The sequence below is a fragment of the Lepisosteus platostomus genome, chromosome 7 (assembly GCF_059453375.1).
Source record: "Lepisosteus platostomus isolate fLepPlt1 chromosome 7, fLepPlt1.hap1, whole genome shotgun sequence".
Lineage (NCBI taxonomy): Eukaryota > Metazoa > Chordata > Actinopteri > Semionotiformes > Lepisosteidae > Lepisosteus > Lepisosteus platostomus.
Genome location: NC_142617.1, coordinates 49,368,746 through 49,390,415, shown reverse-complemented (window position 1 = coordinate 49,390,415; position 21,670 = coordinate 49,368,746). Strand labels below are relative to the sequence as shown.

Genomic DNA, 21,670 nt, shown 5'->3' with positions numbered 1-21,670 from the left:
TACAATACCGCTTATCGAAAATCAATCTCTATGTATTTTCTTGTGTGAAATACCAGTAAAAACTTTCATAATATATAGGCTTTTACACATTGTTTTTCGGTGCAGAGATCCAAGGTCCATGAATATATGAATGTACGTTACCTTGAAAATAACAGAATATTTTTCTTGAAATTTAATCACAAAATTGGTTGATCACAGTATATTTTGTAAAATAAACAAAGAGGAGATGTACCAGCCAATACATACAGTACTATAGTTCTCTGGAGATATAGGCACAATATATTATTTGTATGTATCATGCTCAATAAGGAAAACACAGTAGTAAACTATATTTCTTATACAGGCCTCAAAAATAATGGTTTGCTACTGCTGGCAGTATAGAACAATTCAATGTACACTGGACACAGAGATTACTTTGTCTTGAATGTTTCAAAGCTTTTGACCCTTACATAGCAAAATACGTATAAAACGTTTGTGCTTTTTTACAAGATATTGTACAAGATTTAACTTAACAAAATAAGACCCCAAACATAGTAAAATATACATTTCTAGTAAATAATAAAATACTTCATTAAAATTATTATGAATATTCCTGAGCACCTTTAAAATATTAAATGAAAGCTATTAATTCCAATATTAATTACAAAAATAATTTTGTAAATGGAATTGGAATTAAAATAATTACAAAACTGTTAATCGCAATTGTTAATATGTTAATTCCATAATATAAAAATATAACTATTTGGAGTATACTTCTAATAAAACTTCTAATAATTTTAAACTTGTTTTTTTCTGTTTGAAAGGTAAATTAATATTTTCATCTTGTTTGACTTCATGTTTGTATGAATTAGAACACATTATAATTTTGAGGAAAAATGGACACTGGCCTCCAGTTTTTTTTTTACAAAAAATAGGAATTTTCTTCAAAATAAATTATTTACAACATGTAAATCCATACGTTTCTTTCCTTGATGTATTTTGACAGGTGACCTTCTCAGCACCTATGTCCGAAGTTAAAAACCTCATTAGCAGTGAGCTCTTCACACTCACTGCTAATACTCCCAGACTGTTATGAACACCAAGAAGCTGCTTTTGTAGGTCCCAGTGGATCTTACCAGTGTCTAAGATGTACAATAAGACACTGCAGTTCAGCTCTGAGTCGCCAGACCGTTTGCAGAGACCAATAAACATTATGTGCGCTCTCTGTCTGAGCTGTGGAAAACATAAGAGTTCCTCAGGTCTTTGGTATAAACTGTATCCTTTAAATAACATCCACAGGTCCTGCAACACCATGGCTGTTTCCTGCTGTGCTCTGAATAGACTAGGCTGCTTGGTTCCTTTTGACATTAAGAAAATGTTAAGGTTGAAACTCTAATCCCCGTGAGGCAGACAATTAATACTGCAGTTCCTCTGAGGACCCGGGATGTGTATTTCAACATAACTGTTATGAACCGCATTAAAAACCAATACTTTGAACACAGATGCCTACAGTCACTGTACTGGTAGACTAGCACTTATTTCCATAAGCTTCATGTATGGTGTGTAAACTCTCGATGGGCATCTCGTCCTGGGACTGGACTGCCGTGGACTGGAGTCCACTGGACCAGACTGTGTTGGACTGGATGAGACAGGACTGGACAGTACCTCCACCTGGGCTGGCCTGTCTGGTCTGAAAAGAAAACAAAAGTGATTTGTCAGGAAACGTCAGAGCGATTGGTGTGCACCTGTTTGTTTTCAGCTGCAGTCTGCATTAACAACTGGTGATCTCTGCACTGCTGTGCTCAGTCAACGGTCAACTGACTTTCATGCAGTTCCCAATTGTGTTTCACTATTTATTCTGAAAATGGTCACCGGGTTGACTTTGTCGATGGATTTTGAATACTAGTGTCACTTCTCCTCATAGACGTCTGTACTGAAGACTAAAAATGTTCAGTTCTTTCAGTCTGTCAGTTCAGGACATTTAATTAAGACCTTAATCTTGCTAGTCTTCTCAGGACTGATTCAAAAACAACAATATCTGTTTGTAATGTGGTGCCCAAAAGTGTGCACAATACAGTATATTCTTAATGGTGCTGTACTTTCTTTCTCAGAATTCTTCAAACCCTGGAATTCAGACCACAGCATGCAGACTGGACTTAATTCAAGACTGGAATCACTTCAAAGCAGTGCAAGGTAGACCATTTTGATTAAATTGACACTTTACCACCAATCTCAAATTACATCTTAGGTGCCTGATGGTGAGTTTCCACTACAGAGAAGGCAGAAGCCTTTGAAAAACTAGATTCCAAGTATTGGATTTAGAATACCCCAATAGTTTAGGTGGCAAAAGTTTGAATAGGTTCATTTAATCTGTACCAAAGAACACCCACAAGTTGCCGAGAATGTGCACAACAAGTGTCTACTTCACAGTTTCTGTACTTAATGAAAATTCAGTATCTAATGTTATTTACCTTGAAAGCAGATCACAGCCCACTCCAATTTCTCTTGTTTGCACTTGTTTCTCTGTTCCATTCTGGTCAGGGTGTAAATAATTCATCTTGTCTTGGAGCTCATTATTCTAGTAAGCAAAACAAGGTCAGAGTAAATATTCAATAATTAATCTTTAGTGTCCTTCACTATACGTGTGTATTCTGTATACAGTATATACACGTAGTACATACAGGTGACAGACAAAAAAGCTTGAAAGTTCAGGTAACATCAATGACACATCTATCTGTCCTTCTCTTTCTTGAAAAGGGAAATAGATCTGGAAAAATAACTGAGGGATGAACAGACACACATATATTCCAAATATTTATACATGTATATACTATGGATATAATGATATTTGTTTCTGCTAGTGTATATATATATAAAGTATATATTATTTTTATAATGGCTGCTTTTATTTGATACATTAAACTTCACAGTAAACTGGCAATGGGTTAGTTCCATTCCTTTGGTCTTCTTCACACAGAAAGTCAGTGCTGACCAACCTACCTCACATTCCACAACAGCAATTCTGTCCAGCAGCTCTGTGATGTACATGTCCTTTTGCACAACCCTGGACCGCAATGTTTCAGCCTATAACCAGGACCGAGAAATAAGATCCTTGTTATTAAAACAATGTTTGCTTTTGCATATTTATCCAAAGAAACTGAAAAGCTGGAAGAAATGCACTATGGACACTATGGAAATGTTACATCACACTGTAATCAGGGAATGATTTACCGTATACTTTTTTTTTAGGTTATTTTCTACACCAGTGTCAGCTGGTGAAGTAACAGTAAACGAGAAGGGCATGACTCCCTGATGCTTACCTCCTCAATCATGGTCTTCACTTTCCTCTGCTGGCAGAAAACCATGTCGTTCAGATGCTTGATCCGTTCTTTCAGGCCTGATCTCTCTTGCTCGAGCTGAAGAGCCCTGAAAGAGGTGCCTGTCAGTGAGCTGTTCAAATGACTCATACAGGAAGACCCCCAGAATTTGCAAGAAAACAAAAAGCAATAGTGCACCGAGAGCTTCCTGCAAATAGCGTGGATGTGCTTTGCATCCATTGGCGTTTGAGATCCATGGAGGGGAGGTGCACCCAGAGTCCTGGATACTGAGAAACGTGTTTCAAGCCCTGTTCTTTACATTTCTTTCCTGACACTGCCCTGATCACACAGTGCTCCAGTCTGGGACAAGTGCATGCGGTTTGTCGCTCTCCTCAGCAAACTGCGTGGCACTGGAAGGAGGATATTTTGAAGGATGAAGGGACTGCTAGTATTAAATGGAGAAGAGCATGAGCAGAGCAGATCCAAATATTCGCAATCCTCAAGGGCACTGACTGTCTTCAGGATGCAGAGTGAAACCCAAACCAGAGGGCACCAGTGGAAACTATGTGGAAATGCGTTTTAAACCAAGAACAGAGGGCACGCCTTTACTCAAAGGGTTGTGGGAGTAGAAAACAAGCTGCTATGTTGTTAAGGCAATACCCATGTTTCTTTCAAGAAACGGCCAGGTGAGATATTCAGATCAATTAACTACTCACTACCAAAAAGGGCTCGTCTCATTTGTAAACGTTCCTATGTTCTAACGAGAACGACTCTAAATAATAGTTATATCGCTTTATTTCAATATTTAGTGTTTTACTATATATTTTTTTTTACATATTAATAAGTAAGAAATTCTCACTCATTGTAATAATATTGTTCTATAAATACAATTAGACCACTTGTTCTATACACTATAATGTAACGGATTCGGGTTCTCGGACTTGTGCCCTCGCCGCTCCCGCCCCAGTTCGTCCCTCCAACGAATGGGCTCGACCCCGGGACTCCGGCGTCGCTCAACGGGGGTCTGGCCGGCTGAGCTAACGAAGACCTTCCTCAGCCCGGGCGGCCCACATAGTTAGTTATATCGCTAAGGGTTATGCGCAGGGACGTATTCGTTACAATAATTCTCAGGTCCCTTTAGCTTGCGATAACAACCGCAGCCTTGTAAATTGCGGCTGCTGGCTGCAAAATGGATGAGCCCTTTACCTCCTGGCCGCTGCCGCGTCGAGCTGGTCAGCGTGTCTCAGCCGGTGCAGCCGTGCCTCGCACTCCTGCAGCTTCCCGAGCAGCTGGGCTCTTTCCTGCAGGCAGACACGTGTCACTCTCGGCCTGCTGACAGCCCTCTGCTGCGGAGCCTCGCAGAAACCCGCACACGGGCATTTCCCCGCATCTTTTTAATGTTTTAATGTTTCTTTATTAGCCCTATACAATTTCTTGCATTAGGAATGCGTCTTTTCGCATACCCCAGCTTTTCTCCAGGGAGACACAGACACAGAGACAGGGAGAGAAGCTTGGGGTCAGAGCGCAGGGTCCGCCATTGTACGGCGCGAGGATTCCTCTGCCGGCCGCGGGATTTGAACCGGCAACCTTCCGGTCACAGGCGCAGATCCTTAGCCACAGAGCCACCGCTCCGCCTTTTAATGTCCCGTTTGTCACGCACAGGCTCAAAAACGTTTCAAACGAGGCTCCTCCACTTGCAGTGATTAAGCCAAGCAGCTATATTTATAGAATTACCTGAAATGTGTATTTTATTTCTGGATAACTTACAGGCTATCTGTCTTGGATGTTAAAACTGGGGTTTTATCTCCTTGAAATAATAATATGAATATGATAATAATATGAATGCAAAACTGTAGGAAATGAGTTTTTACTTATGCATGAATAGAAATAAAGAAAGGAAACATTTGTATATTCTGCAAGGCACAGGAAACTATGTATGCAGCTTCACAACAGCTTCACAGCTTCATGTGAAATACTTTATGAGTGCTTTGAGATTTAAAACAGATTAAACAGGGTTTAAGGAGCAATTGCTAGTGCAGCTGATTACAGTCATGCATACATAGTAATGAACAAGCCCTGAGGATCAAGCATCAGTCCTGCTGGTGCTCATATTTACCTGTTCCATACAGTCAATGAGTCTCTCCAGCTCGCTGATCCTCTGATCCCTCTCCGTTATCTTAGCCTCCATCGCTTTCATTTTCTCATTGCATTCCTCGATCTGCCTCACATAAGCATCGATTTTCGCCTGTGGCCAAGGGAAAGGAGCGTCGTGGGTGGAGATTCTATCATCAGCCATCGCCTCTGGCGCTTATTTCTTCTTTAAGTTACCCTTATACACGTTCACTTTGGTTTACCGTTGAAAAAACAGAGTAATGTGTTTTCAGAGCGCTGTAAAATAACGGCAGGTGTATGGAGAAACATGGGCTGCAGGTTGCGCTAGTCACCACTAGAGGGTGCAGGATCCCACATTCTTCATCCTGACACTCAGGCTAGGCAGAAGTGGGAAGAGCTATGCAGGTGTGAAAAGATTATGTTAGTTTTGTCTATTGAACATCACACATGTGTACCTGGAGAACCTCTATCTCTTCTCTGTGTTTTCGCTGTTCCTCCTGCAGCTGTTCTTCATATTCTCTGTACAGCTTCTGGGTCATGTCTTGAAGGACTTGGGAGTTGGCTTCTTGTGAGGATTCTATCTAATTCACAAAGAAACAAGACATTTATTACTATAGAGAGTAGTGATGCCAACTCTGGAGGATGGGGCGCTTGGGCTACCTGCTCATTATCTGGCCATGGGCCCCTTCAATATTAACTTGGGGATTAAACAAATCAGTTCTGCTTTCCAATGCAAGCCACACTCCATTTCAAGCTGAGGGCAGAGAGAGGCACCAGAGCTACCCTTGACAGTGATGAGTAATGAGCTGAGGAACCCAGCTCCGTTCCTCATGCTGGTCAGCCAGAAAAACAGGTTACAGGCCATTTGAACACAAAATTCCTCTTAAACTTAAAAAAAAATGAATGAGCTGGAAATACATCTGAAAGTACAACCTTGAGAAGTTGGTTTTGAAGTCAGACTTTCATTTCCGACTTCCTTTGCTACTTGCAAGCTGCTTATTCTGAGAGAACGTTAAAGAAAATATGTATTTTTTTATTTTTGGCTTGGAGGTGGAAAGAAACATTCCGATTTTGAAAACAATGCATTTCTCAACTGGATAAAATGCAATGTTACAAATTCCTCTCAAGATTTGAACAGTAAAGCTGGATAATTAATGTCAATTTGGAGGAAGGGAAAAATGTCAAGCCAAGTTTTGGCAGTGCCTAAGAACGAGGTCTGGATTATTGAAACCTGCCACAGGGTGAAAGAGATTAATAAAAACAGGGAGGCCGGTTTGTTTGTTTAAGGGCAGTGGGGCAGAATAGGAGAAGTGCCGTGGGAGGTCTAGCCAGCTGGAATCAAGATCAAAAACAGGGCTTAGACAAATCCTCACACCACTTCCTCCTGGAAAAAGAACTGCTGTTTCTATGTGGAATGGTCAAAGTCCTATCCTCTTCAAAAACCACATCACTCTTTTAACATCAACACCTTTTGGGATGCCTTTTTTAGTTCCTGTCTCTTTCCTGCAGACAGCTCATTACCACAGCCCTCTCTAATGAAGGGCTGCCGCCTTTAGGAAGGATCCGAAAGATCAGATCAGAAAATTCTAGCTCTGTGGGAAAGTACTGATTGTTTTTTACTGGATCAATGGGTACCAGAAGCATCCTGCCAACAATATAGCAAAGAAGGGCCTCTCATGTTCCTGAAGAACCCCGGTGTCACACATCTCTAAATCTCTAAAAATGAGGCCCACCTGTATCCTGGGCAAATGGCTATGACTGACATCTTCACTATTGCAAAACAGCAGCTTGTCCCCTATGGAGCGGTGGAAAAAGAGTCAGAGATCTCCGAGCCGTATGGCAAACAGACACGGGTCCTGAGACAGGTGAGGCCAGGGACCCCCAGCTGTGACAGGGCCATACCTTGAGCCTGAGAGTCTCGTTCTCGGCCTGTGCCGCCTCTAGCTGCCTCCCCTTCTCTTTCAGTCTCTCCACCGCCTGGTTGTAGGAGAGCCGCAGGCCCCTCATCTCCTCCCTCATCTCTGTGCGGTCCAGGCAGCTCTCCAGCAAGGATTTCTGCACATACACACAAACGCACACACCTCAGAGACACTGCCTGTCTGTATGGCCTTTAACCCCGCACAGCCCAGGGCTCTCCACAGGTCAACGAGTCCTCCTGCTTTTATCTGTGATGGGCGGCCCTGCCACTCTGAAACGAGCTGCCTTGGCATTAAGATAAGACAACTATAATAAAGAACGAGCACAAAACAGAGCAGACACAAACACATCCCTGCATATTAGCTTGGCTCTGGGTTTCATGGAAAGATGTGAAGTCTAATGCAGCAGAATTAGTTGGTTGAAAATTACACAATTACACTATTTATCTTGCTATATTTTGGCTATTTCCATTTTGAAAATAGAGTGATCTCTGTATTGATAGACACTTTTTGTGTGAATTTTTTAAAGGTCGCCCTTAAATCCCCCTTCTTCATTTAGACTAAATTAACATTATTTTATGAAAAGGACTCAATTAGGGGATTGTTCACCCTTGTTCAGATATCCTGTATAAATCATAAGATCTGTAGTTAGAGGTGATTATGTTTTTAAAAATCACGTTTTCTAATGAGCAACTAAAGGTTAAGTACTCAGGCCTGCGTTCAACCTCTGTTTTAAAATAAATGCAATTCCACATTACTGTTTTAAAACCTTACAAGGGCATTACCAATACACACACAAAGACGGCTTTACGGTATAAAGTATCTTATTTGCATTTGAGCTATGTCAAAAGCTTCTGACAAACTGCTGTTCTAATTTATGCTGCAACCTAAGCTGCAGGGGTTTTGCTGATGGCTCTGACAGAGACACATGACAAGTGTTATTAATCATGTACCTGCAAATCAATCGTGGCCGACATTAGGGAGCTGTTCATCTGGTCGAAACTTTCCAAAGCAGCCGTCTTCACGTTCACTTCTGCCTGCAACGACTGCTGCTGCGAATTGGCAACCTAGATAGATTGAGTCAGGAGCAGAGTCGCATCACGCTGTTCAGTGGGAATGTGCAGAAATTTGTACAGACAGGCACAGCAGGCCTGTGAGACTTTTCTGCATCACGTAAGACTCTTCAACAAATTCAATACTGAAAACCATATGCATTTATTTTCTGTTATGCGGAAAGGCGGTGACTTGATTGGACAACTGGGAGCCAGACCTTGTGAAACCCTCACTGTGTTTTGTTTTTCCAGGACTAGGCTGTGCTGCAATTGTGCTAGTTTTGCAGCTCAAGGAAATTACATGCCCTTATAAATATCGTTTCTTAAACTCTATTTATTCTCAAATAAAACTACATCCAATAAACACAGGAGAAGGCCCTTCTACACTTTTAGCTAGTTGTCTGCATGCTTGGATTGATCAGGGTTTCTGGGGTCCTGGTATCAACCAGACATTTGAAGGATATTGAACCATGCGCAAGACTGAACTAAGAAACCAGAAAAATGTCAGGAAAATATTGCAATGTAGAAATACTGAAAAAAATGTTAGCTTCCTTAACATTTCACTGAGAGTGAAAAATACAAATGCCATCACTAAATGGGCAGTGTGTTGACCGAATTAAAGTTTTTGTTCAAAGAGAATTGGACTGCTTCAAGACTGAAGCTGTGGCTACTTACGTTGATCTCCTGGGACAGTTTTTTGATAGACTGCTGCATGCCCCCGAACTCTCCATACATCCTCTGCCTCACCTTCTCCAGAGAATCTCTCACCTGCGTGGAAGAAGGTGACCACAAAGATGAATTGTCCCGTTTATTTTAAAGAGTACCTCTTCATTGTTAGGTACCCTCTCAAAGCTCTTTTAAAGTCACAATGCAAGAGGTGCTACCGAAATTGCTCTTGTGTAACAGGAGTAGACAGAGATTACCATAGATCTCATTGTTTGTCAGAATTCAGATTTTATCAACATTCTCTTTATTACAGTCTTCTGTAGTGGGTGGACCTTTTCTCCATGTTCATTTTCAGTAATAAGCAATTCAATTAAGAGGACAATTCGTTTTGTTTCATGTATCTGTTTAGCTGTTCACTTCTTCTAAAAATAAACTTGAATTGCATATTATTGTTGTGAAGAAATCAAATAGTCACGAACCAGATATTGTGCCTCCCCTCTAATTAATTTTTTGATTGAATGACCATGACCAGCATTGCTGAGTCCCTGGGTTCAATTTCAGACCTGCTACCTGCGTGAAGATTTTGTGTGGGTCTCCTGCTCCAGTGTCCTCCCACAGTTCAGAGACATACTGACTGGTAGGTCAATGGACTCTTGGGAAAACTGGCTCTGGTGTGCGTGTGGGTGTGTGTTTCTAAGTCTGTGTGCCTGGCGTTCTGTCTAGGGTGGACCCTGCCTCGCGCCTGTTGCTTGCTGGGATAGGCTCCGGCTCTCCCATGACCCTGTACCGGATAAAGTGGTTAGAAAATGCATGGATGGACGAAACATGACGTACTCGATCCAGTACGTAATTCTTTCCTTTGATTCCCCCATTTGTTTGAGCCCAAAAGCCTCAAAGGAGCAGCTAGACAACACAACACTAAGCTGATCTAAGCTCTTTCGAGCCCCAGCGGTGGGCCTGCACACTTGTAGGACTGCAGGCTCCTGGCTCACCTCTCGGATGTAGTTCATCTCCTGCCTCAGGTGATTCACTGACCACTCACACGCCACCACCTCCTCCTGGCTGCCCGTGTCCGTGCCATTCCTGCGCACCACTCCAAACACCTTGCCCTGCGGGCGGGTCTCCGCTGAGCCGCCGCTCGAGGTGCCAGACAGGTGCTGCGGAGGAGAGACGCGTTGTCAGTCCCTGCCTGCTCCCAACTCTGCTGCAGAGACCTGAGATTGAAGGCCAGCTTCCCGAATGGGGTTTCCTATTTCTGAAACCCAATAGCAGCTCTCTTGGCTATGGCACCACAAACGCGGGTTTCGGAGAACACAGCTGTGAGTGCAAACAAACTAAAGATTCTGCAAAAAACTGCTCTTATTGCAGCTTTGACAAAGCGTAAAAAAATACACACATTTTAGGTTATTTCTTCAACATTTAGCAACAATATATTCCACATCATTAAGCTTACTAACAACACTAATTAATGTTTTTTTCACTGAAACAAAAACATAATAATTGTGGTTGAGGCAATTTAGCAGGGACTTTAAAGTAATTATTTTCTTGTCTCCAGACCTTAAAATCAAGATTGGGGTGCATTGATATTGCTTTCTTCAGTAGTAAATACTAGTGAGCAGTAGGTAGCCATTGCAGTTTTCAGTGCAGGATAATGCGTGGTGACATCATCATGTTCTTTGTGCACGAGACTCCGGAGAGATCCTGCTGGGAGTGGCACACGGGGAGTGGCACTGTGTACAGTGTTCAGTGCGCACAGCAGAGCTGTTCTCTGACATGGCAGCATGCTCCACTTAGGGGAAGCCCGTACAGAAAGGTTGTCTGCATGCTAAAGCCTGAGTTAGCAATCAACAGTCCTACCAGCACAGGAGGCTCCCTGTTAGGGTATTTATAGCCATTTTTCCTCCTTCTTGTGGCAGTTTTCTCCTCCTGTTAACGAGAAAGTTCAATGTGAGAGAGACCGCATAACAGGGACCAGTGTATGATATGAAATCCTGCACTGAACAATTCATTCTAAATGTTAAAATCTTCCATTGGCACAGAATAACCAGTAACCATGTATGTAAATATATACACCATAATTGGCCAAGTCTTTTATCGCCTTTTGTAGAATTAATTACTGTTCTCTGAAACCAAAATGGGAATCGAGATGTTGAATCAATATATGGATACTGTATCTTCAGTACAGGCATGGATGCACCGCTGTGAGTATAGAAAAGTGAAACAGTTCTCATTGGAGAACAATAGTGTCAATGTTTTTACGGGCTTCAGACCTTCGTCACCTGCTGTCCCTTTGCAAAAATTATAGCTTCCTTTTAACTGTAACTGTTTGGGGCAAAGATTGCACTCTTGAAAGCATTATATGTTTTAGAGTTATATGATAATTGGCGGCTTTTAAAACAATGAAGCAACATCATATGTTGTTTTCACACAAGACCTTGCCAACTACAGTATAGCAACGCATATGTGACGTCCTCTTTGGCAAGAACAGGAAAGACAAGGATGTCATTGTGCAGAATAAAAAAACTTCCTACTTTGCTGAATCAAGAACCATATCAAGCTGTATTTTTAGCTCCCACTAGCTGTCAAGCACTATTGCCCCCTGATTGTAGGAACATTATCTTGTGCTCCAGTTTTCTGTGTTTTGCCAGAGGTTGGGCAGCCCTTCACTTCTGCTGAATGGTATTGGGCTGGAAACATGAGGCACTTGCAAGAACCTACGGCCCCTCTGTGACACATTGTTATCTAATCTAAATAATTGGTACTGGCTGTGATCATAGCCTTAAATAAATACAGTGACACCAGACACAACACACCCTTAACAGCGCCTTTTTCCTTTATTTATGTATTTGGAACCTAGACTTGTTTGAATATTCATTCACCTCTTCAGACAACTTGCAACTGTATTTTCACATTTTCTCAGAAGGACTATTAATTGTGATGTCTCAAACTCTCATAGGGCTCTAACAATGTGACAGTGCACACTTGGAACGAAGCTGTTGCTCTAAACGAAAGGAAATACTCAGATTCCCTGCTTGTTGTACACATTCATAAGATTATAAGATCACTTTATTGGCCATATACAATTTCTTGCATTAGGAATTTGTCTTTTCGCATACCCCAGCTTGCTCTCCATGAAACACAGACACACAGACAGGGAGAGAAGCTTGGTGTCAGAGCGCAGGGTCAGACATTTGTATGGCGCCCCTGGAGCAGTTGGGGTTAAGGGCCTTGCTCAGGGGCCCAACGGAGTAGGATTCCTCTGCCAGCCGCAGGCACAGATCCTTAGCCACTGTGCCACCACTCCGCCCATGAGAACACATCAAAGTTTGCAGTTGAGAGGCCATTCGTTATGTTTTAAGTGGCGAAGTGATCTGAAGATTTCATTCATCTGCTTCTTGAAAGAAGCAATGGAATCAGTTCTACTTGTTTCACACTCCAGCCACTGTTTGTGTGAAGGCATACCTCCTGGTCTCAGTTTTCAAACTACTTCCTCTTATCTTCCACTGTTGTTGATTTGAACCACATTTTTAAAGGTCATTCATTATGATTCCTTTCAATGAAGGCTCTCACTAGTGCCAAGACCCAAAGCAGATTTTAATCGCACGGACTTTTCCCATTTCTCCAGTGAGCTGGCTAATGATCACCCAGTGCCTTCTACTTCCCCTTTTAATCCTCTATCTAAATGTATGTGTGTGGGGGGTAGCTGTTCACAACGGTCTATTTCACCAAGTTTGTAAACCACACACCAATCAGGCAAAGTATGTCTGACTGGTGTGTGGTTTACAAATTCGCGGAATCCTTTAAAAGTAATATTATGAACAAAAACAAAACAGGAAGCTACACCCCAGGCAGTCATTTGGAAAGAGCTGTCAACACCAGTGGGGACTTCTTATCTGTGTGGGTGTCACTAACAGGTCCCACCTGTGAGATGAGTGGGCTTCACATAACTCAGTCATGGAATTCTATTGTACTGCATGGTAATGCAGTGGTTAGCATTCCTGCCTCACAAAGCTGGTAACCTGGGTATTCCAGACCTGGGGTGCTGTCTGTGTGGAGTCTCACTCCGGCTCCCCCATAACCCTGAATTGAATGAACCAGTTAGAAAATGGATGGATGGATCTAAGAGCTTTATACAATACCTATTCTACATGTCTATTTAAGCTACTCCATGTCTTCAAGTGAAAATCACTACTCTTAACCACAGGGTTGAAGGCCTTGCCTATTATGGATCTTGATGGGTTTATCATCCGTGGGAGTGTAAAATTACAAAAAAACACCCTTCCCTCCTGGGAATTGCCATCTTTCCTAGGTGATAGAGTCTTTCTATCTACAATATAAGAAGGCTCTGCTTTCTCCCTTTCTCCCCTGTGCTCAGCCATCTCAGCCAGCCTGCCTGGTTTTTCCTGTTTGCTGGCTGTTTTAAACAAGTCCTTTTGTTCAGCTCTTTCCAGACCTTAGCTGTAGTGACTTAGCCCATGCCTAAAGTCATTCTGAATCTCTTTCACCCCGGGGTAGTTCTGTCTCCTGGGGGAAGACGTCACTAGGGTTATTCATACTGTATAGAGCTATTTTGCAACTAAATACGTAAGACTGGAATTACAACCAAGGAAACCTGGTCTTAGAAAGCACGTCTTTTCAGATTCCTAAAACCACTGGATTTAGGTTTAAGTTTGCTTGCACGTTTTTTTTAAAGATCCCATTTTAAAAACCTGAATTGTATATATTTTTATAACAGTAAAGGATCATTTCAGGATTTCTTCAGACAATGTGCAAGGAGATCCCTATACTGTGTGAAAAAGCCTCAAGACGTTTACAACATTCCTCTACACTTGGCTTTATCTCCTTCCTTGCCATTTTCACAAATAGAGCTACTAAGGAAGATGTTGTACAACTTGAATCCTTAGTTATAAATGAAAGGGATGTATGTATGAAACTGGAAGAGTTTTGGAGGTATCTCCCGCCTCATACACATGCATTGGCTGGTGGTGTTTTATGTTTAAGAAAGAAGTCGAATTGATTAACAAGCCCGCAGCCTGCAGCTATGAAGAAAGAGGAAAGAAATGTAAGAAATATAAATAAATAAATGCACAGGCTGGCTTTTCCTCAAGAAAATGACATAAATCAAGTTCAATGTACCAGAACCAAAATATGTAAACAGTGCTGACTCTCTTTCACTTTTCTGCTTTTTACTTTCTGCCTGCTATCTGGCGAAGGCCCTGTCTTCTGCAAATGTCATGTCTTTGACTCGAACTTCAGAAATGGCTCAAATCACAACTTTGTGAGATGTGACACTGTGTCATGTGTCATTCATTTGCAACCAATGAAGTCATTTCTGCAGAGAAATCACTTATCTCCTCCCCTGTTTAAGATCAGTCTCTAGTATCCCAGTGCAAAATATCTCCTTTAGGTTTAATTTAAATCAGGATTAGATTTTCCCCAACAGAGAGGATTAGAGGTTGTTAAAGCATGGTTTTTGCCAGACTTAAGAGCCATATGACCTTGTCATTTTTGGGGGGCGGGGTGCAGAAAGGTAACTCTCACCGCTGAAGTCCCCAAATGTCCCCCAAATATGGTATCATACAGTTTAAAGGTAGAGAACCCAAAATGTCTATTTCACCACCCCCATGCATTTTTGGAAGGACACATTTTACAGGAGGAGACCCCTATTTTTCTTATAGTGACATTCATAAAAGCCCTGGCATACTCCTCTAGTTACTATAAATGAGAAATGTATGTGTAGGCTTTTTCATACTGACTCAGAACAATGTTAACATCTGATAAAGCCTCCTCATAAAATTTAATTGATGTATCATTACAGGTAAAAGCTGAGCAAGGATTCATTTGCATATGGGGGCTTAACCAGTCTGTGTTTTATACTGGCTAATCTCCCACACAATCCCTGTATCAGTAGAAGTTTATAAAGTTAATGGGCTGTAATAATTAATGTCATGTGCAATATGTCCTTTCTGCTCTTGAACACACGCCTCATTAGTTTAGAGCATCTCATTATCTCGGCTCATGTCTATCAGTATGATATAAGTGAATAATGGAAACAGCTGGCCTGATAATAGCTTGAATCAAACAAGGTGAAAATGGAGTTATGTCCACAGCACTGTCATTTGTAAATGCTACAATTCCTGAGTACAACCACAGCTAATTATTTTTGCCAACAAAAATGGCTTTCTCTGGCAGTTGTGGGTAAACTTAAAAATATATAAGAGCAAATGAAGCTCTAACTTTCATGACAGAGCAGGCCCTTCCGTTTATCATAGCTGACTGATGAGTACTGCTCCTCACATGTACACACATAAGGACTGCATAAGGAGAGACATGTATCCATATTACTGTGTATATGTTAAGGTATATTTTTAACAATCATCTATCAGTTTTTGATTTTTACAGTCTCCCACATTATAACTTCTTCATTTCATCTTCCCTTTGCAAAAGCCTTGCTTTTGGACCAGTAGTCTACAATAGTCCTATCCGAGGGCAATTGCACAATGGCACAGTTAAAAAAAACGGGTAAATCTTTCAGAAGATTCATTGTTTTTTTGGATGTCGCCTCTCTGGATCTCTGGAATGTTGTTTATCAGTGACATTTGAATCCGGTATCTGTGTAACATTTTCAACCAGGACTGTCATTAAGTACGCAGCACTGGTTGAAGTCACGCAAAGAACAGCAACAGAAACAGCAGGCAGGAGGGAGCCTGTGTCACACAATGTTCTGACTAAGATTGAGCAAGTGGAGCTCCCGCGCAGATGAAGAAGAAATGTAACAGTACACCAAGGCTGTATCATATCTGTACTGTTGAGACAATAATCTCTAGTTCTTGTTCTTAATTTACATTTTGTGTTTGGCAACTATTGACACATCTGAGTATACTAACAATGCACGTTCTGGTTCTTCTTTTTCCTTTTCAGCTTTTCGCATGGACTTAAACTCTGCTTGTTCCTTTACTAATACATTCGTCCTTTAGTCAGCTCAGCCAAAGCCCCAAGACTGGGAATATCAGCCTTTTTTTAAGATGCTGGAATAAAAAAAAGTCCCGATTTAGCTACCTCTTTCTATTACTTTTATTTTTGTTGTCGTTGATTGCCTTGTTTTTGCTTACAGCCCAAAATGAAAATGGCCGTCTCTTTGTGGGTACCAAGAAGATGGTGTACTTGATGGTGTTCAGTGGGGTGCCAGGAGGTGAGCTGGGAGAGCGCAGTGTGTTTGGTTGCTGTGTGTTCGGCCTGACCGTGGGCACCGTGCTGGAGGAGCACTGACTTACCCCCTCTGCTGCTCCTGTGTTCTTCCCTGGCCCTGGAGTCACGTCATTGTCGTGGAGGGTGAGTCTCAGCCTGCGCACTCTCCGCTGGGGGAACAGCCACACACAGAACAATCGCACGATTAGCAAACATCCTCAGCAATTTACTCAAGATACACAGAATAATGCTAACAGGAGTTTCTATTACCTAGTGAAGATACTGGACAGTAATGTTAATCTGTAATTATGGCATACTAGTATACATAAGGCCAGCATGGTGGTGTGGAGGTTAGGATTTCTGCCTTGCTGTGCTGGGGCCTTGGGTTCCTGAGGTGCTGTCTGTGTAGAGTTTTTATGTTCATGTGGATTTCTCTGAAATTAACCACAGTCCAAAGGCATACTGGTAGGTTAATTTGCTTCTGGGAAAAAATAAACCTGGTATGTGTGATGGACTGGCCCCTGGCAGGGTGTACCCTGCCTTGAGCCCATTGCTTGCTGGGATAGGCTCTGGCCCCCCCACAGCCCTGAATTCAAAGAAGCAGTGAAAAAATGGAAATGAAAAAATGTATACATAAATCTTTAAATGTAGGAGCAAGAGAAGGAAACTCTGTTTTTTGAACCACTAAGGCACTGATAGAAATAACCTCAGTAGCACAGACAATTTCTTGGTCTTTCCTTCAATAAGCAAGTGTGAGCGTTAGTCCTCTTAAAAAAAAAAGAAGCAGTACTGCATCAATACCTGTTCCAACCCTTCCCCGCCTTCTAAACTCTTTTCAGTTTAAATGCCACCACACCATCAAGTTTATCAAACTGGCTTAATTTTGTTCTGCCAAACAGAGTAATGGGACTTACATGCTGAGCACACACACCTACAAAAGCCATAGGTAAACAGCTGCATTGATACAGTTATATTTAACAACCATTTGTGCCAGTTACAGATATACAATGACATATATTTGATAAGCTGCTGGAGTTCAGAGTTCTATGTTAAAAACAAAATAATTATTTCATTCTTCACCAGAATGCTTACTATTTCCTGCAATCGCAGGAGCAAGGATACACACTGCAAGTACAATGTACTATTTCAAACCGGTAATATCCATTCATTAGCAGAAAGGCACTTTATCCTGCTAAGGGTTGCAGCAGCCCTCTCCCAGGAAACATAGGCTGTAAGGTAGCACCACACCCTGGATGGGATGGCTTTCCTTTGCAGAGCAAACACACACCAGCACATGTAAACACAAAGGACCCTGTTCAGCATTTGTGTTCGAAGGTGGAAAGAAATGGGAGACCCTGAAAAAAAACCTCACTGGAACATGCAAGCTCCAAGCAGAAGGATCCTCAGGAGCCAACAGCAGTGAGGCTGCAGTGCTAACAGCCATGCTGCTCCACACTGTAATATAAATGTTGGACAGTAGAACTTTTCTGCATCTTATTCAAATCGGCATCCGAGCCAGGAGGGGAGTCACATGCTCACCAGTCAGCTTAATGCTACAAACATTCTGGTTGCCACGGCTCTGGTAGGGACTCTGCCTTTACTTATTGAGACCACAGCGATCATTCAGAGCTAAAGCTATAAAACAGCAAAAATAAATGAGGATGTATGCACAGTATAATTGAATGTGTGCAATAGATTAGGGGCATTGCAAGTTTGCGAAACAATGAAGACATTCCAATGTCCTGATGCAGGAATAAATAGTAAATTTCAATTGAATGAACAGGAAGCATCTGGAAACTAACTTACTATCCTTCTGTGGTGCCCCGTGTACAGTATTTAAACATTCCAATTAAAATTAACGAGAGGCTAAAGCATTATACAAAAAAGTAAGGGACAACTTGGGTCCATTGCTTCTCTCTCGATCATTCACTTGGATATAAGACTAGTGCTTTCATGCATTCTCAAATGCTTCCAGTTCTTGGGTGCCGCTAGTCCTCGTGATCTGAAGTTGCCTTGTTCGATCACAATATTTCCCTGATTTAGAATTTAGAAGCTGTTGTTCTCGTGGGAACTGAAGACATGTCCTCAGGGAGAACTGTTACCAAAACTCATCTGACAGAACAGCACCAGCAACAGGGTGTTGTCATCAACTCTTCTCTCCATGGGTGTGGCACCACAGCAGAAACCAAGACATTTACAAAACATGAGGGTGCAGCAGAGTGTCAGAAATATTGCTACAGGCACTGTATATAAATATAACAACCTGAAATGATTCTTGTATTTCACATGCTTAAGTTTCGGCATGAAACTAGGAAAGAATATGTAAGTAATTAACTTGATTCTTAATCATTTTTTTCCAAAAACTGAAGGTGCATACACCTATACTGCCTTTTGGGTGGAAAAGGTGATTGTTCCTGTTTGTTAGGCTGTGAGAAGGTCTTTTAAAAGCACTTTCTACAGAGATCCAGATTACACATCATCCACGAGACCACAGAAAAACATTTTTTTTTCTGTCTTGCTGATAAACTTTTACATTACTGCATGTCTAGCAACAATCCCATCAAAAGGAAACAAGATTCCCTACAGCACTGCTCTGCAATAAAAAGGACTCGATTAGTTGCAATCTAGACCTCAGTTTTACCAACTGTTAAAACAAAGTCACAAGGACGCAAAGTTTGTACGCAAAGGGGGGAAAATGGAAAAGAACGAAGAGGAAAAGCAAAGCAAGCAGAGAAGGAGGAGGCAGTGGTGGGGGGTCAAATGTGCTCAGCAGATCCGAATTTTGAGACAGAAATGTGAGCCCAGGCTTTGACGGGCAGTGCTGTGCACCACAGCAGTATCTTGCTGCTGGGTTTCCCACACTTACCTCCCCGGCAGAGTCCTGAGTCTCGGCGGTCGTGACTGTGTTCCTGGAGCCGTACTTGATCATTTCTCCTCAGGCTGGAGAGCGACGTCGTAGCGCACCGGTCCCCTGGACTAAAAACAGCAGCTCTCAGGCCCTTGAGCCACCTGTTCTGTATCCTGTGGGAAAGCACGGGGGGGAAAAAAATACTTCCAGCCTACAAAGAAAGGCTCGTGTGTTTCCTCTAGAAAGAATTCCTTTCCCAGTTGATAAGGAGGAGACAGGCCTGGAGGCTGACAACCACAAAGAGATCCTCTCCCGGTGCCAAAAAGTGGAGCTCAAGGGAAGCAGAAGTGCCTCTACACAGGATAATCAGGACACTGAGCTGACAGAGGCAACACCTGGGTATCTCTGAAAGATAGTCTCTTAGTAGTTCTTCAGCAGAAACAATGCACCTCAGGCCTGTTCTTCTCAACAGACCTGTTAAGCTACATTTCACCTGCGTTGCTGGTGCAGTGCTGGAGAGTATTTTCTGAGGGTGGTGCTAAAGGTGACAGGTGCAATTTCCTAGGTGCTGGTTGGAAGGAATACATTTAACCACAGACTGCTGCTACGAAAAATATGCTATTAACCGCCTTCAACGTCTTTTTGGTCTCCAAATGTCATTCATGAAAAATTAAACTAGTTGTTCCCTTTGGTTGCACATTTTGCTGTGGTTATTTGAAAATATCAACTGATATATGTACAGTATAACAATGAAATCCAGTATAGGCCAAACAAGTAGATCAAATGTCCTTTTTTCTCCGTGTAAGTTTTCCATGCCCGTTTATTTCATGCAAAACATTTTTATTATCAAATGATGAGGAATTCAGCCTCTCCTCTTGTGCTCCACCCTTTCTCCTATTATTGTAGAAGGGCGTTGAGGTTTGAATATACTGTGTGAGCCAGCTTAAAAAAAAAGGAATTAAAAACACAGAAGAAAACGCAGTGACTTCTTTACTCTTGCAATGAGGCATAAATAACTCACCACACTGAATTAAAAAGTTGGCCTGCATTCCAGACAGGACAACCAGAACTAACTTGCGTCAGCGAGATTCCTTTCCTGTCATTGTCACACGACTCTGTGTCAGATCACAGCAGAAACTAGACAATGTAAAAACTGGTATAGTAGTTAAGCTACATCCAGCTCTTCACAGTGCAACAGTAGTTTGAAAACTCTGGCCAAAGACTGGGAGATACTAAACAGGGACTAGACTAGATTGTATAATAAAGAACTGGCTGCAATAACCTTTTTCTTCTTGTTTTTTCTTCACAACATCAGTCTTTAGTAAAATGTATGCTCAGCAGGCCAATCCAAACACACCAACCAAACAAAACAGATTTCTAGTGTGACACCTGACAAAATTCATTATGAAATAAGATTTAAACTGTGTAGGATTCAATGTTTTTGAATCCTAAAGGCACTTTTAATTTGAATGTTGAATGTAAGGGCCTTAATCAGTACATAGAAGTTATTGTTTTGTCATGTTTTTATCTAAATGAATAATGCAAACCTTTATGCAGAAGAAATGTATATACAAGATCCAGCCGGGTTTGAGTTAAGAGAAGGGCTGGGTTGAGGGTTATAGTCAGACTGTTCATTGGACACAGGTGAGAAGCTAAAAAAGAGCCAGATCCAATTTAACCAATAGCCTCTTGATATAACTGGATTCAACAGATCAAGAGCTATCTTCTTTAGATAACATATTATACACCATAAATGTAAGGCAAATGTGGAAATAATGTAATTCGTCATGGAACTTTTTAAGGAATAATTTACCAGTAACTCAGACATGCAGTATTGTGCATCTAAACAAACATTAACCAGTAGAGCAACTTTGTAACTTTCTAACTTCCATTGAACATACTAATGTGTAAAATGACCATAGGAAGTCCCAGCTGTGATAAAATACAATCTAACATATAATAAAATGTACTGATAATTGCTGAAAGAAGTCAAAATATAATGTAGTTCAGGTGGGTAGCTGCATCAGCAGGCGTAGGCTGCAAAGGAACAAGTAATAGGTTTATTCCATGCTGAAAAGAGAAGAAAGAAAACGCAAACGGTTTGGGCGTGGAGCCTTCTTCAAGTGTGAGAAAGACAGGCCAGTAACCAAAGATAAAATATAATGTAGTTTTAATCCTTTCACACCTCTGTAACGATCAGTTGAAGACGATTAGGTGGCTCCTACTTTAAGTCTCTGTCATGTTAATTTGTTCCAGAGTGTTTTCTGTTGGTGTCTTTCAAGAACGACCAGACAGAGAGATCAGTGCAACCAGAGGCAGGAAGAGAGGTACTGCCCAAGGAATTGGGCCGAGCTGCAGGTTTCAAACTCCTAACATGACTATGACTGCCAGCTGAATTTAAACCCATGTGTACCGCCAGTTACACTGAGTTCTTTATAGAAACCCGAATGTTCATGGCTGATTCCTCCCAACAAGTCCCATTAAGTTCAATAAACCTCTACACGGTATTTCAATCAATCATGCAATCATGCAATCAGTTGTATTTCTATATAGCACCTCCCAACCCAGAGCACTCTCAAAACAATTTACATA

General features: G+C 41.7%; 1 protein-coding gene across 1 annotated transcript; it reads right to left on the bottom strand.

Moving 5' to 3' along the window:
- Window positions 1-184: 184 nt before the first annotated feature.
- myzap (myocardial zonula adherens protein) lies at window positions 185-19,832 on the bottom strand. Its single transcript, XM_088640963.1, has 14 exons — window positions 19,097-19,832; window positions 16,317-16,400; window positions 10,900-10,968; window positions 10,035-10,199; window positions 9,052-9,144; window positions 8,278-8,391; window positions 7,311-7,463; window positions 5,864-5,989; window positions 5,413-5,541; window positions 4,503-4,597; window positions 3,300-3,405; window positions 2,980-3,063; window positions 2,451-2,557; window positions 185-1,669 (listed from the first exon to the last, which is right to left on the bottom strand). The coding sequence occupies exons 1-14, from the start codon at window positions 19,157-19,159 to the stop codon at window positions 1,492-1,494; spliced, it is 1,566 nt and encodes a 521-aa protein (XP_088497089.1). The 5' UTR covers window positions 19,160-19,832; the 3' UTR covers window positions 185-1,491.
- Window positions 19,833-21,670: the final 1,838 nt, after the last annotated feature.

Excerpts from the sequence above, each read along its gene's own strand:
- myzap (XM_088640963.1), bottom strand. The coding sequence starts at position 19,159 with ATGATCAAGTACGGCTCCAGGAACACAGTCACGACCGCCGAGACTCAG. Across the intron at positions 10,969-16,316 it reads ACACAGGAGCAGCAGAGGGG|GAGGAGAAAACTGCCACAAG; the intron begins GTAAGTCAGTGC and ends TCTCGTTAACAG. Across the intron at positions 3,406-4,502 it reads GACGCGGCAGCGGCCAGGAG|GGCTCTTCAGCTCGAGCAAG; the intron begins GTAAAGGGCTCA and ends CACCTCTTTCAG.